The following is a 15,085-nucleotide window of genomic DNA, read 5'->3' as shown; positions in this document are numbered from 1 at the left end:
TAAAAGACTGATTTTAAAACAAGCAAAGATGTTCTTTGAGTCCCTTGCTAGTCAATCTGTCAGTCCAGCCTAAAATGTTTCTAATTAAAAGTTATCAGCTTTATGAGAAGATAATTTAATCATAGCTGCCCTGCAGAGGTTTGGATGCAGGGGTATTAGAAAGAATGCCAAACTCCTTTTTTGGGAAAAAAATAATGAGGTTAAATTCTTTCTAATGAGGTTCAAATTCTTAGTCAGTCTTAGCTCCAGCCGCACACATTCTTGCCTCCTGCTGGGCTGTGGTTGGAGAAAATCAGACATCAGCAGAAAAAAGAGTCTTTAGGAAATTGAAGATGTTACCTATAGCTGGAGTATAGGTAGGGTAGAACCAGAGGCTTTTAATTCTTTCAACTGTTTTTCCTGATCATGAGTTGAATTAATGCTCACATTTCAAAAATATTTCTGATTCAAATCCCAGTGATTTAAAAGGATTTGAAAAGGAAGATCGATCCACAGGCATCATAATTATAATAATAGTATCTAATATTTTGGGGGTGTTAGTTTCCTGCCATAAACTAGTCCTTAAATACATAGTCTAGTCTTTACCTGCGAGTTGGGTTGTATCAGAATGACCTGTGAGTTGAGTTGCATTGGAATTTTAACGAAAGGAGCAAATATAACAAAAACATCCTCAGGCAAGTGATTTATTGCTCTGGGTTTCAGTGCCCTCTTTTATAAAACATCTCTAAAAAGACCCTTTGTGGAGATCATCTCTGAGGTTTGTTCCAAATCTTCAGTTGGAGGTAAGCTCACATTGAGTTCATTCTTCTAACCAAGTATTTCTTCAGTGTCTGCATCCTGAGCTTTCCTATTTTGGCCACTGTGACCTTCTAAAAGTGACTTCACGTCTTTAGGTGTCAGATGCCTTCCTTTGTCTCTCAAGTAAGGTGTTGGTTTACATGATCTTGAGAATTCTTTGTTGTGCTGTGCTTCCGTTTCCTTTATAATATTAGTATGATAATAGTCTACCCACTTTGTAGGGCTTTTATGAGGATTAAATTAAGTAGCATGGTTAGTGTTTTTTCAGCACCTGTTACTTAGTAGGTGATAAATGGTCCAGGGTCACTATCATATATGATTCAGTCCCAAGAGCTGAAATACAAGAGGAGAACTCAAGTGTAATGTGCAAGACATTTAATATTGTTTAATAAAAACCATTCTACTGTATAAGTGGAGGTTATCCATATTTTCCAAATTCAAGTTTAAGAGGAAAAACAGAAACGTCTCTGCATCTGCAACTGCATTCCTCTCAGAGCAGAAACCAACTTTGCCCTTCTGTAGGTGCTAGTGTTACAGACCAACTTTTAGGAAATCAGTGTCTGTGCCTGGATATAGTAACCAGGCTCAAAACGAAAAAGAGGGAATTATTAGCGGTTCTAGAGATTTGCTCAGATTTATTTACAGTCTCTAGGAAAAATTCTCCCCTCCCACGCCCAGGATACCCCGCATAACGCCCACCCACACTGCGGCACTGGACACTCTGGGGATGCGGGGCTATTCCGCGAGTAGCCGCTAAGGGGAGCCGGACGCTGGACCGCCCTAGCCGTTGCCATGACAACAGAGGGCGCGCAGCCTAGGGAGCGAAGTGCTGGCTAAAGCAGGTGTCGGATTGCAGGGCGCTCGCGGATATTCCGGAATTGCATTGAGCCCGGGAGGCTCTCTCAGGGTACGGCTACAGGTCACCTTTTTCTCGGACAGCTTCCTAAGCCGGCGGGGACGCACTGAGTGAAAATGGTCCATCATTCAGGCTCGATTCAGTCCTTTAAACAGCAAAAAGGTCAGTCGGAATCTTGGTCCCCCCTCCCTGTGGGCGTCACGTACCGTCTGCATGCCCTTGCAGTTGTGTAGGAGCATCCTTTCCAGACTAATGCGACGCAGAGGTGGAGAACTCTGTGAAGTTTAAAAAATGTTCTTCTTTTATTTTTTTAATGCCTCTTCACTCTGCATCCGAGATGAGTCTGATCTCTGAGCCTCCGCACGGTCCCTAGGAGAAGCGGAATTCGTCATTTCGGGGACTTGATTTAATGTATATCTCTCTAAGACTGTGTCAATGCATTGCAGTAAACCAGCTTAGTAGGGGTTTTCCTACCAGCACCCTGAGGTTTGAAGACAGAGATATTGGACCAGGTTTGTCCCAGTCTGTGTTTCAGATGGCTAATAAGCTCCACATAAGTGTATCTCCTATTTGAGACGATTTTACACAATCCTAGGATAAATTAATTTTGGGACTGTTCCAGAAGTTGGCCTGTTGAAGGAGCTCTGAAAGTTTCTTAGAAAAATCCATTTTTTCCTTGTCCTATGCTTGATTCTGGGTTTCAATTTTTTTGTTAATATTGGTAGGTTCCTCTTGTAGGGACGTTGTATTATCCCTCTTTGCTTCTCCTTCAAGTTTCTCCCTGGATGCAGTGATGAGTCTACATGTTCATAGTCAAATCAAGAATTTTTCCAAGTTATTCTCACCCTTTGGTCCTTGTTCCTTATTTTATTTAACAGGTTTTTAATAGACCACATATATTTTTGTACATATTTCCAGTTTTCTGGAGTTTGTCCAAAAATTATTAAACAACATAATTGCCATTTAATTGAATTAATGACGGTAATTATGCCATAGCTGACCATATGGTACCTAAGATATGTGAATTCTGGAATGGTAAATTTGCTCATGCAAAGTGAAGTAAATAGGGAATTCCCTGGTGGCCTAGTTGTTACAATTCCGACCTTTCACCGCCATGGCACATGTTCAATACCTGGTTGGGGACCTGAGATCCTGCAAGTCGTGAGGCACGGCCAAAAAAAGCAGTGAAGTAAATATTTAGTTACATATTCCTACTCCCCCCAACCCAGATTTTATCCATATTATTTTGGTCAACAGTTTCGGTGTAGCTCTTTGCCTTTCTTTAAGCAAAAATTGGTGGACCCGCCAGGGATGATTTAGTAGGGATTCCTGCATTAGGCAGAATATTGGACTGAGTGAGCTTTGAACAGCATAATTTTATACTCTGTTCAAATCCAAGTTCTCTAGGTTATTTTACAAATATGTTGGAATTGGGAGTGAGGTGAAAGACTGTCTGGGTAGACAAAACATTCAGGTAGTATGCAGTTCCACTTCAAGTCTAAATGTTCCAAAGAAAATTCAGTTGTTCAAGAAGTTGTATTCTCTTTAATCATTGTTTTAAACACATACAAACTTTCAGAATGAAGACAATTATAGGAACTTTGCACCAGCTTCATACGATTAATATCCTCCTCTGAGGCATGGCTATGGGTAATGTATTTCTGGGACCTGGAATCTTGACATGCCCCCATATAACTTATTATGTATGGACACATATTGTGTTTTTAAAAGCAAATAATTGCCAACTTTAGGACCAACTGTGATTGCTCAAAGTGACTGATAAAAATTTATACAAGTCCTGGAGCTTCATATTGTTTCCTTTATGATGCATTATGAGCCATTTATTTTCAAGTCTTCCTTTACTTTTTGGCAGAAAAGGCAACTTTAAAAGAAGGATAAATGAGGAGAGCAGGAGGGATAGGAAAGGAAACATCATTAAAGTGGTCCTGGTTAATTGCTTCTTAACCCTGAGTGGGCATTCCAAAAAGACATGCCAAACTCAGGATTAGCTGTTTTAATTTTACAAAGAGGGAGGAGTAAAATACTATTCTAGATGCTTTCTGACCCAGGAAGTATGAGACAGAAAACTTTTAAGGGTGCGCTTCATCATAACATTAACCTGAAAACTGCACATTAAAGAGGAGAAAATTCTGTACTGGAACTCTGGGGTTCTAAATGCTAAGCTCGCCTTTGTAACTAGCTTAAAAACCTTGAGTGAAGTTTTTAACTTCTTTGGAATTTACTTCATATATAAATACGAAAAGAGTGAACACCTGACTCCTATGGTCTTCCTCTGTTCTATGGGAGGGGCAGGTGCAATGAAAACAGAGATGATTTTTGTTTTCCCCTGGGCCAGATAAAAGGAAAGCCCTGCTTTTAGTTCGCTCTTAGGAAATAATTTAGGTAAGTAAACCAAGTTATGAGGATTATTTTTTATCTTAAGCAAGTGATATGTCTTTTGTGATTTTGATTTCAACTTTATAATACCTAGAAATAGCCTGAGATATTCAGAAAACGCTGTTATTATAAAACTTTAAAAGTGTTCACTGACACTTGAAAAACACACTCTATAATTAAACTCTCAGCAGGCTTGGAGATGTTCCAGTATACTTGAGAAATATGTAGTAATCAATCACTGATCCAAATTCCCTCACTGATATTACTCAGTGTTTTTCAATAAATCAAGATAGATGTCAGAATAGTTATCTTGAAATGAAATACTATATGTAAGACCAAATTTCTCAAGTTAATCTAGTATCTTCATTTTCAGCCTTGGATTTTAGTCCTACATATCCTACTTACAAGTTATGTTCTTTAATATCTCTGAGCCTCCATCACCACCTCTGTGAAGTGAAGATAATATATATGTTGCAAAGTTTTACTTAGCAGTTTGTCTGGCACACAGTTGGGGCTCAAAAATATAGTAAATAATAATAGTTGTTATTCTTCCCAGGCTCATCCATCTTTTCTGACTTCTTAGGAGTAAAAATAACTCTCAGTGGTTTCTTAATAATTGGTTGCCCTGTATTTTCCTTTGTCTCCCTCAGTTTTATTACTTTAGGGTTTCTTAGGGAAAACTGGATTCCAGACCATCTAAGGATTCCTTACAGTAGTCTTGAGTTACAGTCCCAAACTACTCAATTCATACGCCCATCCCTCAGAAAAACTTCCCCCAAATTCCCGTAAAGTAAATTTAGATATTCAATTATTTTCATAATTTTAAAATTCCATTGCAAATAAATTGCATTTATTCACTATCCACTCAACCCATATTTAGCAGGCTCTTGCTATAGAGAACTTCGTACAGTAGGAAGCCTGCTAAACATAACCTTTGTTTATAGGCAACTCTGCATTTTTCTAGGAAGATGTTGACATTTTGTTTCTTGGCCGTGCCAGTTAAGTTTTATTTTCTGAAGAAAAGACCCACATATATTTTTGATTTTTTAGTTAAATCCTAGATTTTTCCATTAAGTGGCATAATAAGTTAGGAAGTAAAAAGTGAGAATCCTCAGCTAGAGTGGGGGGAGGGTTGGGATGGGATTATTTCATACTTTATTTCTGAAGTCCCAAGGGTAAACTGGAGTGTAATATGCTTACAGACAACTGGGAGTGTGTGTTTGCCTTTGCCTTGGCATGTGTTGGAGGAACACATTCTCTGGCAAATCATCAGTGATTTCTGGTAAAAGTTCAACTGTGCTCCTCAGCCAGGCTTGTTCCGTTTCACTTGATTTAAAATGGACTCATGTGTCATACAAGAGTGGATGAGAAAAGGGCAGTGTTAGTTCTGGCTTCTGGTGGCTGTTATTTACCAATACAGCTAGTAAGACTTTCAGAGAAGCCATAGGTCACATCAAACACAGCCTGTCCCAAAAGGCTTGGGTTTAATGGGATCAGCTGAAGCTGTTAAGTGATTCATCATTATCCTAAAGGACATTTGATTAAACATGAGAAGAGTGTTTTTAATATTTCCACATAATCAAATACTTCCTACTCAATAAATTATGTAATAATAATCTTTACACTTACATGGGGATTTACAGACCGTAAGCACTTTCATTCTCTTTTTCTCAAAAGAAATTACTTGTGCAGGGGGCCCACCTGTAGTGCCTCCCAGCCACCAGCCTGCTTTGTGCTACTTCATAAGAACTAGGACGGTGTTGGGGAGAATACCTGGTTTCAGAATCTCTGATATCCACTGTTTAAGCCTTCTTTTCCCTTCGCTGATATTTTCAGGACCTAGAATCTTCCTGTACCCTTACCCTGGTGAAGCCAGGAAAAAATCTGAAGCCATTTATATATTGACAGAAATGCATTCACGCATTCGTATTAACTATCCCTGGTATTTTGACACTCTATTCTTTTATTTATGACTGAAGAAGAGAAGGCATTGTGTCTTGTTAAAATACTTCCCAGCCATATAGGGAAAACAGTTGGGGAAGATATTTTAGGGTCAGAAATTATGCTGACTGGTACTTAGGTACTGACTGGTACTCAGGCTCATACTGAGTATCAACCTGTATCATCAGAAAGAATTGACCATATAATCTAATTGAGAGCCTCTCTGGTCTTCTGATCTATTAATTTTCACCCTTCCCTTTCTTTCCCTTTCCACAGCAGACTTCTTAGATATTTATGACTCTTGTTATAGATAATCTCCTAGTAAGGGTGAGCCAAACTATGAAAAGAATATAGAACACTATCAAATGTAAAATAGGTAACTAGTGGGAAGCAGCCGCGTAGCCCAGGGAGATCAGCTCGGTGCTTTGTGACCACCTAGAGGGGTGGGATAGGGAGGATGGGAGGGAGATGCAAGAGGGAGGGAATATGGGGATATATGTACACATATAGCTGATTCACTTTGTCATATAGCAGAAACTAACACAACATTGTAAAGCAATTATACTCCAATAAAGATGTTAAAAAAAAGAATATAGAGATATTTCAATCCAAAAAGCAAATGTGTGTCTAGCATCATTTCTTAAAAAATGCTGTACACCTCAAATGGCTCAGAGGAATTATTACCATGTTACTTCAAAGTAAGAACATGGATGTTTAAAATGATAACTTTGAATTAGCAACAATAGTATATATTATGTGATAAATATATATCTTATATTAGGAATGAAGACAAGTGATAAAGTTTAAAAGAAATTGCATCCAAAATAATTATAATGTGGGCTTCCCTGGTGGCACAGTGGTTGAGAGTCCGCCTGCCGATGCAGGGGACGCAGGTTCGTGCCCTCGTCCGGGAAGATCCCACATGCCGCAGAGCGGCTGGGCCCGTGAGCCATGGCCACTGAGCCTGCACGTCTGGAGCCTGTGCTCCGCAACGGGAGAGGCCACAACAGTAAGAGGCCCGCGTACCGCAAAAAAAAAAAAAAAAAAAAAAAAATTAACAAAATAATTATAATGTAAATATGTGTGTTTATTAAAGCTGTCTAGAAGTTCAGTTATCCAAAGCCTCATATTTCTTGAGGATTCTAGAGAGCTGAATTTTTCATCTGAATCTAGAATTTAACATTGTACTGTGCACATGAATGTTCCTGGACAAAAATATTGGGGGTTGACGATCACAGTTGTCCCTTGCACAACATGGGTCTGGCTTATGTGGGTCCACTTATATGTGGTTTTTCTTCAATAGTAAATACTGCACGATCTGCAGTTGATTGAATCCACGGATGCAGAACTGCGGATACAGAAGAACCAGGTATTTAGAGGCCAACTATAAATTATATGTGAGTTTTGACTGCATGGAGAGTCAGCACCCCTAACCCTCATGTTGTTCAAGGGTCAACTGTATATAAATTAACTTATCAAGAAAAAGCCCCCAAATCTTTAAGAAAGCACAGGAAAGCTCAACCTTCTTCTATTTATTATTTTAGTATTTTATAATTGCTCAGATGTTTAGAAAATATTAATACTTGTAGATTAATATAAAGTAGTTGTGCCTTGATGGAAAGAGCATTGACTCAAAGTTTCCTGTGACTGAATCCTGTCTTTACCTCTGTAACTCTGGGTATTTACTTTTTCTGGGCCGTAGGTTCCTTATCCACTGTTTCAGGGTAATAATCCTCATCTCTCAGGATTGTAGCAAAGGGTAACAACAACAAGAACAGCTGAGTCAGCTAATGTTGTGCAAATACTATTACTGCCCACTGTTACAATAACTTAAAAGTACACTGCATTATTTCATACTTACTAAAGCTTTAGTAGTTAGATATATAATTTGTTTTTTATTTTCAAGGTGAGGGAACTATGGTTTAGATGTTACATGCATTGCAAAGTTAACTCTTAATGAGCTCAAAGCAGAGTTCTAAGATCTCTGAGTTTGATTGTGGTTAGGTTGCTATCCCTTCTGTGGCCTTAGTAAAATGAAAACTTTAGACAGAATGGTCTCCATGACGCATTCTGACTCTGCAGCTCATCAGAAGTTACAGAAGTGTGAAATCATATTCTAACCCTGACAGATCATTAGTACGACCAATCCAGCTGTCCCTTAATTTATTGCCTTTCCTCCTAAATTGCACAGTAAAGCAGCAATTATTTTAAATTCTGGTTGGTTTCAACTCAGCAAGCATGTAAGAAGCCTGCACCAGCTGCAGGATCCAGGTTCACCAAAAAATGAGGCCCCAAATTCACATCCTCACGATAACTGAGATACAGTTGGCTATGGAGGAGAGGACTTTCTTGTGGGTAAATTGGATGGATGTGAAAGTACATTGCTGAAAGTATTTTTCAATTGCACTGTATTATTCATGGTACACTTCTCATTATTATGTTTCTAGAAAGTTAATAGGCTGACCGAAAGGCATTGCCCCAGAATAACTCCTAAGAGTGTATATATTTTATGTTTGGCTTTGGAGCGCTAGTAGCAGCAATTTGGGGGTGGAGGTGTGGCTACGTTGCAAATATATGCAAAAGTTCTGGCTTAAACACAGTTTCCATCACTCACTGGTATCTTGAGCAATTTGTTCTATCTACCTTAGCTCATTTCCCAAATATGGAAGATCTAAATAATCACCTGGATTTCTTGTTAAAATGTAAATTCTTCAGTGCCTCCAGACTTATAGAATCTCATCTGCAGGGAAGGAAACTAGGAATCTGTGTTCTTTACAAACATGCATCCTATGGAATTCTTACAAGGCCCATTTGAGAAACAATTTTGTAAAAACTTAATGTAACTGTGTAAGCACTGAGTGAGATAATGGATTTAAGTGAGTGGACTAAAGTAAGTTGTAAATAGATGATCTCTATTATTAGTAGAGGCAAACTATATAGATTCTAGATACACTTAGCTGCATACATGCATTTAGTACTATGAAAATATAACTTTAATGTGTTTCTAATATTAATTATAATTCCCCAATTCCTCTTCTTTAAGGTTTGATGAGGTTCCTAAATGAGAGTTACTGTCTGGTCTCCTTTACTGGATACTTCAGTAAAGGAGCTTTTATACTTGTAATGAAGAACTCAGACTTTGTCTCCAGTTGTCTTATCATGACCTTTGTAAATACCTCAAATGCTGTCAATTTATTTTTTCTCTAGGTATTTTAATTCCTATTTTTTACTGTATAAATTTTTGCAAAAGAAGACGCTTTGGTGAATATTCTGTTTTGGTGAATATTCTGTCTTGATGACGTGTCTCAACATTGCTTTTCTAAAAATAAAATATATAATAAAAGTTTATAGTTCTCCTTGATTTATGTATAGGATAGATATGTGTTAGGTTTGTGTTTTTAAAATAATTTACTGTCATAATTTAAAGTCATTGTGAGAAAGGCAACATGTGCAATAAAAAGCCGCGATATGGAATCACACAGACTGTGATAGTGGGTGATCGTGGGCAAACTAATTTCAGTGGATTTCAGTTTCCTCACTTCTGAAATCAGAATAATAATGTACTATTATTAAATGTTTAAACACTGTTTAAAGTGTTTTGCTTGTAGTAACCCCCTTAATATTCATAAAGAGACATTTCTATTAATGTAATTTCATAGATGAGGAAACAAGGGCAGAGAAATTAAGCAAGTGTTCAAAGTCACAAAACTAGTAGAGGTGGAGCTAAGATACCTATCTGGCAGGTAGAAATGTTATGAAGATTAGCACTTGTGTTCCTCCTATAGGAATTGCTATATAGTAGCCTCAATACTTTGTAAATAATGTTTTTATAAAACATCATTAACTCTCTACTCTGACTCCAAATCAATGAGATTAAATATTGTTCATTACTCAGCACAGTTTTCAATCTTTACCTATTTCATCTGCCTGCTTGGTTGCACCAGCATTTCCCAGTTCATTTTTTCAAATGATTCTCCCAAAGTTTAGCTCATTGCAAAGATTCAACTTCTTTTTTTTCTTTTAAGTAAAATGAGTTTAATTTACTGACATTAGCTCAATTTAGACATATTCGAAAGACATAAAAATAGTTTTTATCTGTGAACTGGTGGATCTCGCAGACGCAGTGTTATATTTACTTGCAGTCAGTGGTACACTTATAGTCTATTTGCCCAAAATTACTTTGCATACAGACTGAACATAACACAAGGTGGCCTCAGACTTACAATAAGAGCGAGATGGATGGTCACGAACTTGAGTGCAAGAGTCAAGAAGCTTGTGTTCAGATGATACTTCTGTATGATTTGCTATGTGTGATTGCATGATCTTTGCCATAATTTTACTTCTTTAAACTTCCCTCTTTCTCTTATATAAATTGGGGCTGATATGGTTGTTTTGAGGATGGCTTTTTGTAGTGCATTCTAAAAAGTAATCCATTTACCATATTGGCTCTCCCTGTTTTTGCTACTTTTTCTAATCTTAAAGATTCTAAGATATACCAGTACTAGTTATGCTTGTAGTATAGATGTTCCTATAAAACGCAGATCAGGAAAAGTCGAATTTAACACACTTTCCTTACAGTTCAGTACTTATGCCGTGATTCAAAAGAAATCAGGCCAGGGCAGGAATAAAGAAGCAGACGTAGAGAATGGACTTGAGGACACAGTGGGGGAAGGGGAAGCAGGGATGAAGTGAGAGAGTGGCATTGACATATATACACTACCAAATGTAAAATAGATAGCTAGTGGGAAGCAGCCGCATAGCACAGGGAGATCAGCTTTATGCTTTGTGACCACCTAGAGGGGCGGGACAGGGAGGGTGGGAGGGAGGCGCAAGAGGGAGGGGATATGGGGATATATGTATACATATAGCTGATTCACTTTGTTGTACAGCAGAAACTAACACAACATTGTAAAGCAATTATACTCCAATAAAGATGTAAAAAAAAAAACAAAAAACAGCCTATCTATGAATTTCAACATATAAAGGTTTAAATTTAGAAAATAAAATTATCTAAAAATAATCCATATATTGTTAATCTCTGAATTTGCATTTATTTTTTATGTAACATTAGTAATTTATGATTATTTATGATCTTTTATTATGCTTATAAAAATTAGAGAGCAATATTATTCATGGATTGAAAGTATGGAAAATGGTAATGAAAACAAATTTTATTCACATAGGTTTCAAATTACATGTTCCTCTTCATATTTTGTGCATGTTATAATATGAAACAAAAAGATTTACAAAGTCCATCACTGAAAATAGACAAAAAAATTGGGGGTGTACAGTAAATTCAAAGTTCCTTACTAAGGAAAATAGTCTTCCGCGTAATGCCTCCTTTGGGCCACTAATATTTTGAATGATGCTTCTCTATTTCTCACACGTTGCTCCATGATGAGTGAGTTGGGGGTGTGCACAACAGTGTACAGCTTGCAATTAGTCATAACTCTTACCAGATGTGAAGAAATCACCTACTCAGAGGCACTTATGACCATTTAGACAACATTAGTCTAGAATTTTAATCATGGATAACAGTTACTTTAGTATACAGTTCATATAAATTCATGTTTTGCAAAACATTTTATATGCTCTAAAAACACTGTGTAATGATAGAACTGAACAATGAATGTATATACAAGGATATTCTGTCTAAATATGTTGTTTAAGACATGATTATTACAATTTTCATCATCTAATCCAAGACCTGCATAGTGCTTGAGTACTACATTGTTTTTAAGAATGGCATGTTTTGATAGTAAGAAGTAAAAAAGGGATCGGGAAATTCTGAACCTTTCTCTGCTTCAGACCCAGGCTTGAAAAAACCTTCCATAGCCAACTGGAAATGCACTTTTTTTTCTATATTCTGACAGTGCTGCTTAAGATTGTCTTCTCTATCAATGATCCATTTTTTTCATGGGTAGATTTTTTTCTTTATTTCTTCAAAAAGCATTTTAAGTGTCTACCAACAAATTATTAGCAACCCTGAATTATTTCTTCAATTTGCCCAGCTCTGTTTTCATTTTAGCATGTTGTAACAATTTTTGAGAATCCTTTTTTTGTTGTTATTTAGGGGAAATTGCAGATGCTATCTGTATTTTGTTTATTGTAGCTTGCCTTGTTCAAAGTTTTACTCTTTTGCAACCTTTGAGACATATTATTTCCTGTTTTATTGAAAAAAAAAAGAATAAGCATTTTCATGAGTCCTATATATTAATTTCTAATTTTCATCCTAATGAAGGAGAGGTCTATACAAGCCAGGTATTTGACCAAAGCAATTGAGAGGATTCTCCTAGTCATTGCTCTCTGTTATCCTCCTCCAATCAAATCTTAAAGTGGATGGCTGTTTGCTCTCAGTTCATTTGCTAGCTCAGTGAACTAAAATCTTGAGATGATTTGGGTAAGAAGTGGGTCTTTGGGCAGTTTCCTTTGTGCCATTTTGTTTTAAAGTGTTTAATCAGCTATGCTTCTGGCTACATTTACTAATGAAAATTTATTTTTGGCCTGGTTTCTACTTCAGGCAAATTGTGTGTTTTTGTCTAATTCTTTCCTGTTTCTGTTTCTCCCTGTATCAAAGTAAACCCAGTAGAACCAATGAAAAACTCCACTTTGAATTGTTTTTCTGTTTGGTATGGACCAACTTTCCCTGGGCTATCGCTTCTCACCTGTTAACACATAGTGATGAAGGAATGCTAAACAGTCTGTTTGCTCTGTCCACTTATCCTTGCTTTTCCAATCAACAGATATTAGTGAACTCAAATCAGAATCCCTTAAAGTTTCTTCCAGTAATTTAGCACCAAATCTGACTAGATATCTTTATTTAATCTGGCTTTGTCTATTCCATAACTCTTTACTAGTTTCTAGCATTGAGGTAGGAATGAAAATTCATTCATTTACTTTATTTCTCCCTTTCCCTCCTCTCCCCTCCTTGGTCATTTAATTTGGAATTTCAGACAGAGGGAATTAAATGCTTGATCTTAACAGGTGACTTCCCCAGAATTCTCTTAGAAATTTAATGGAAGAACTTTACCAAAATATGAATTACATTTATCAAAATGGATGTGCCTTGCCCTTTTTTCATTTTATCTTAGTGCTCCTTGGATATTATGTTTCTTTACCATTTCTTTTGCTTTCTGTCTTTGTTATATTAACCTTAGTTTGTTGGTTTTCAGCTTCCTCAATGATTTGGAAGGTATATATTCTGTTTTAAATTCTAATTGTCTGGTGGCTTCTGCCTGCTATTCAATAAGTATTAGATCATTCACACCCTCCCCCCTTTCATTATCTTGATTACGTTTGCCCATCCAAGAAGTTTTTCTATAAATTTGGAAACTATCCCAGTTTTGAAATTTCTTCATAACTGAACCTTGCCACCCTCCCCAGTTTTATGAGCATAATCACCATGAATTCTAATCTCTGTTTACTTGCTGCTACTGCCACCCACTAATAAACTATAACCTGTTAAGAACATGTTCTTATTAATTTTTATCAGCAAAATTGGAATCCTTGCCTAACACACAGTAGATATTCATTTTTTATTTTATTTTTGGAAAATTGGCATGATGAAATTTAGACCTCAATTAAAATATTTTATTTAGTTATTTTTCCTTTTAACTGTAAAGCATGTTTTGCTGAAAATAAGTGATTCATCATGCAAACAGAGACTTATGCAGAACTGCACTGATTAGGAGGCATTGCTAAGACAACAGTTGCTGATTTCTCATTAAACATTTTCTAAAGAAATAAATTAATATATGTGAATGGTTAAAAATGTAAAGGAATAGTGAGAAAAGACTTAAAAAGACAGCAATGACTATTTCACCCATTTGTCCTCCCCAGGCCCTATTCCCAGAAGCAACCTCTTTAGCTCTTAGTAGTCTTTGTTCTGGCATTTCCCTCTATATTTCTAATTTATTATACTTATGATGCAGTTTATTATTTGTTAAATTTAGATATCATCTACTGATTTCCTATTGAATTAGCTGAAATTTAACTTTTCACACTATCAGTACACCACCGCCACAATCCCTCTTCCTTTATTTTCCCAATAAAGTGCATCAATTTTGATTAAATTAGTAGTTAATGAATATATTATTTTCATAGTAAAGTTGTTTAGTGCTTAGTCAAGTGGTAGTCAAATATTATACTAAGATTAATTTCCTTTCTTATAAGTAAGAGTTCTTATTTTTTTCTTAAATAACTCCTTGTTTTTCATTTGCTTTATTTTTATCATTAACCCTTCCATCATTTTTTTAATGTTCAAAAATAATATCAAAGGCTTAGCAATTATTTTTCCTTATACTCAAACACAGGTGATTATAACTTTTTTTTTCTCTTGAAGATGTTACTCCATCTTACCAGTCTCCTTCTACTCCAATAAGGAATTTTTAGCTTTCAAGATTGATGCAGAGCTGTCATACTGGGACATCTCTTTTCAACTTTCTTATATTAGATCTCTTCTTGATCCCATGTCTTTCACTTTTTTGATTTGCTGCCTTATTTTACTAAGACATTCTCTAGTAGCTTCCTAAGAAAGGGTGTTTGAGGAGTTAATTGTTTGAGCCTTTGCATATCATAAAAATTCTTTTTTTTTTTTCATACCTACAGAGTTGATTAACTATTTGGCTGGATGAAGAATTCTAAGGTAGAAATTATTTCCTTCCAGAACTTTTACAGAATCATAATGCTGCTCACTTTAACAGACAAATTTGCTATCAAATAGCCTAATGTCATTCTGGATCCAAATCTGTTTTGTGATTTTTAAAATTTGTCTGTTTCTTTCTTTCCTTTCTTTCTTTCTTTCTCTTTCTTTCTTTCTTTTCTTTCTTTTCTCTTTTTCTCTTTCTTTCTTTCTTTCTCTCTCTCCCTCCCTCCCTCCCCCCCTTTCTTTCTTTCTTTTTCTTTCTTCTTTCCTTTTTCTCCCAACCTCTTGTTCCTCCACAGTACTAGCTCTTCTAATGTTTTAGGATCTTCTCTTTAACTCAGTATTCTGAAATTTCATAATGCTGAGCCTTGGCATGGTTCTACTTATTCTTCATGCTGATCACTTAGTAAGCTCCTTTTTTCAGTATATAAAATGATACCTGTTATTTC

At 36.3% G+C, this 15,085-nt stretch overlaps 1 protein-coding gene across 1 annotated transcript in view; it reads left to right on the top strand.

Annotated features, from left to right (window-relative positions):
* The first annotated feature begins 1,625 nt into the window (after positions 1 to 1,625).
* Positions 1,626 to 15,085, top strand: part of ANO3 (anoctamin 3) — a 275,901-nt gene continuing 262,441 nt past the window's right edge. Inside the window, exon 1 of the mRNA XM_060303399.1 lies at positions 1,626 to 1,816. Coding sequence (XP_060159382.1) covers positions 1,771 to 1,816 — 46 coding nt within the window. The 5' untranslated portion in view covers positions 1,626 to 1,770. The remainder of the gene's footprint in view (positions 1,817 to 15,085) is intronic.

The sequence above is a fragment of the Globicephala melas genome, chromosome 8 (genome assembly GCF_963455315.2).
Source record: "Globicephala melas chromosome 8, mGloMel1.2, whole genome shotgun sequence".
NCBI classification, from domain to species: domain Eukaryota; kingdom Metazoa; phylum Chordata; class Mammalia; order Artiodactyla; family Delphinidae; genus Globicephala; species Globicephala melas.
Note: the sequence above shows the minus strand (reverse complement) of the source record. Positions and strands in the feature narration are given on the sequence as shown.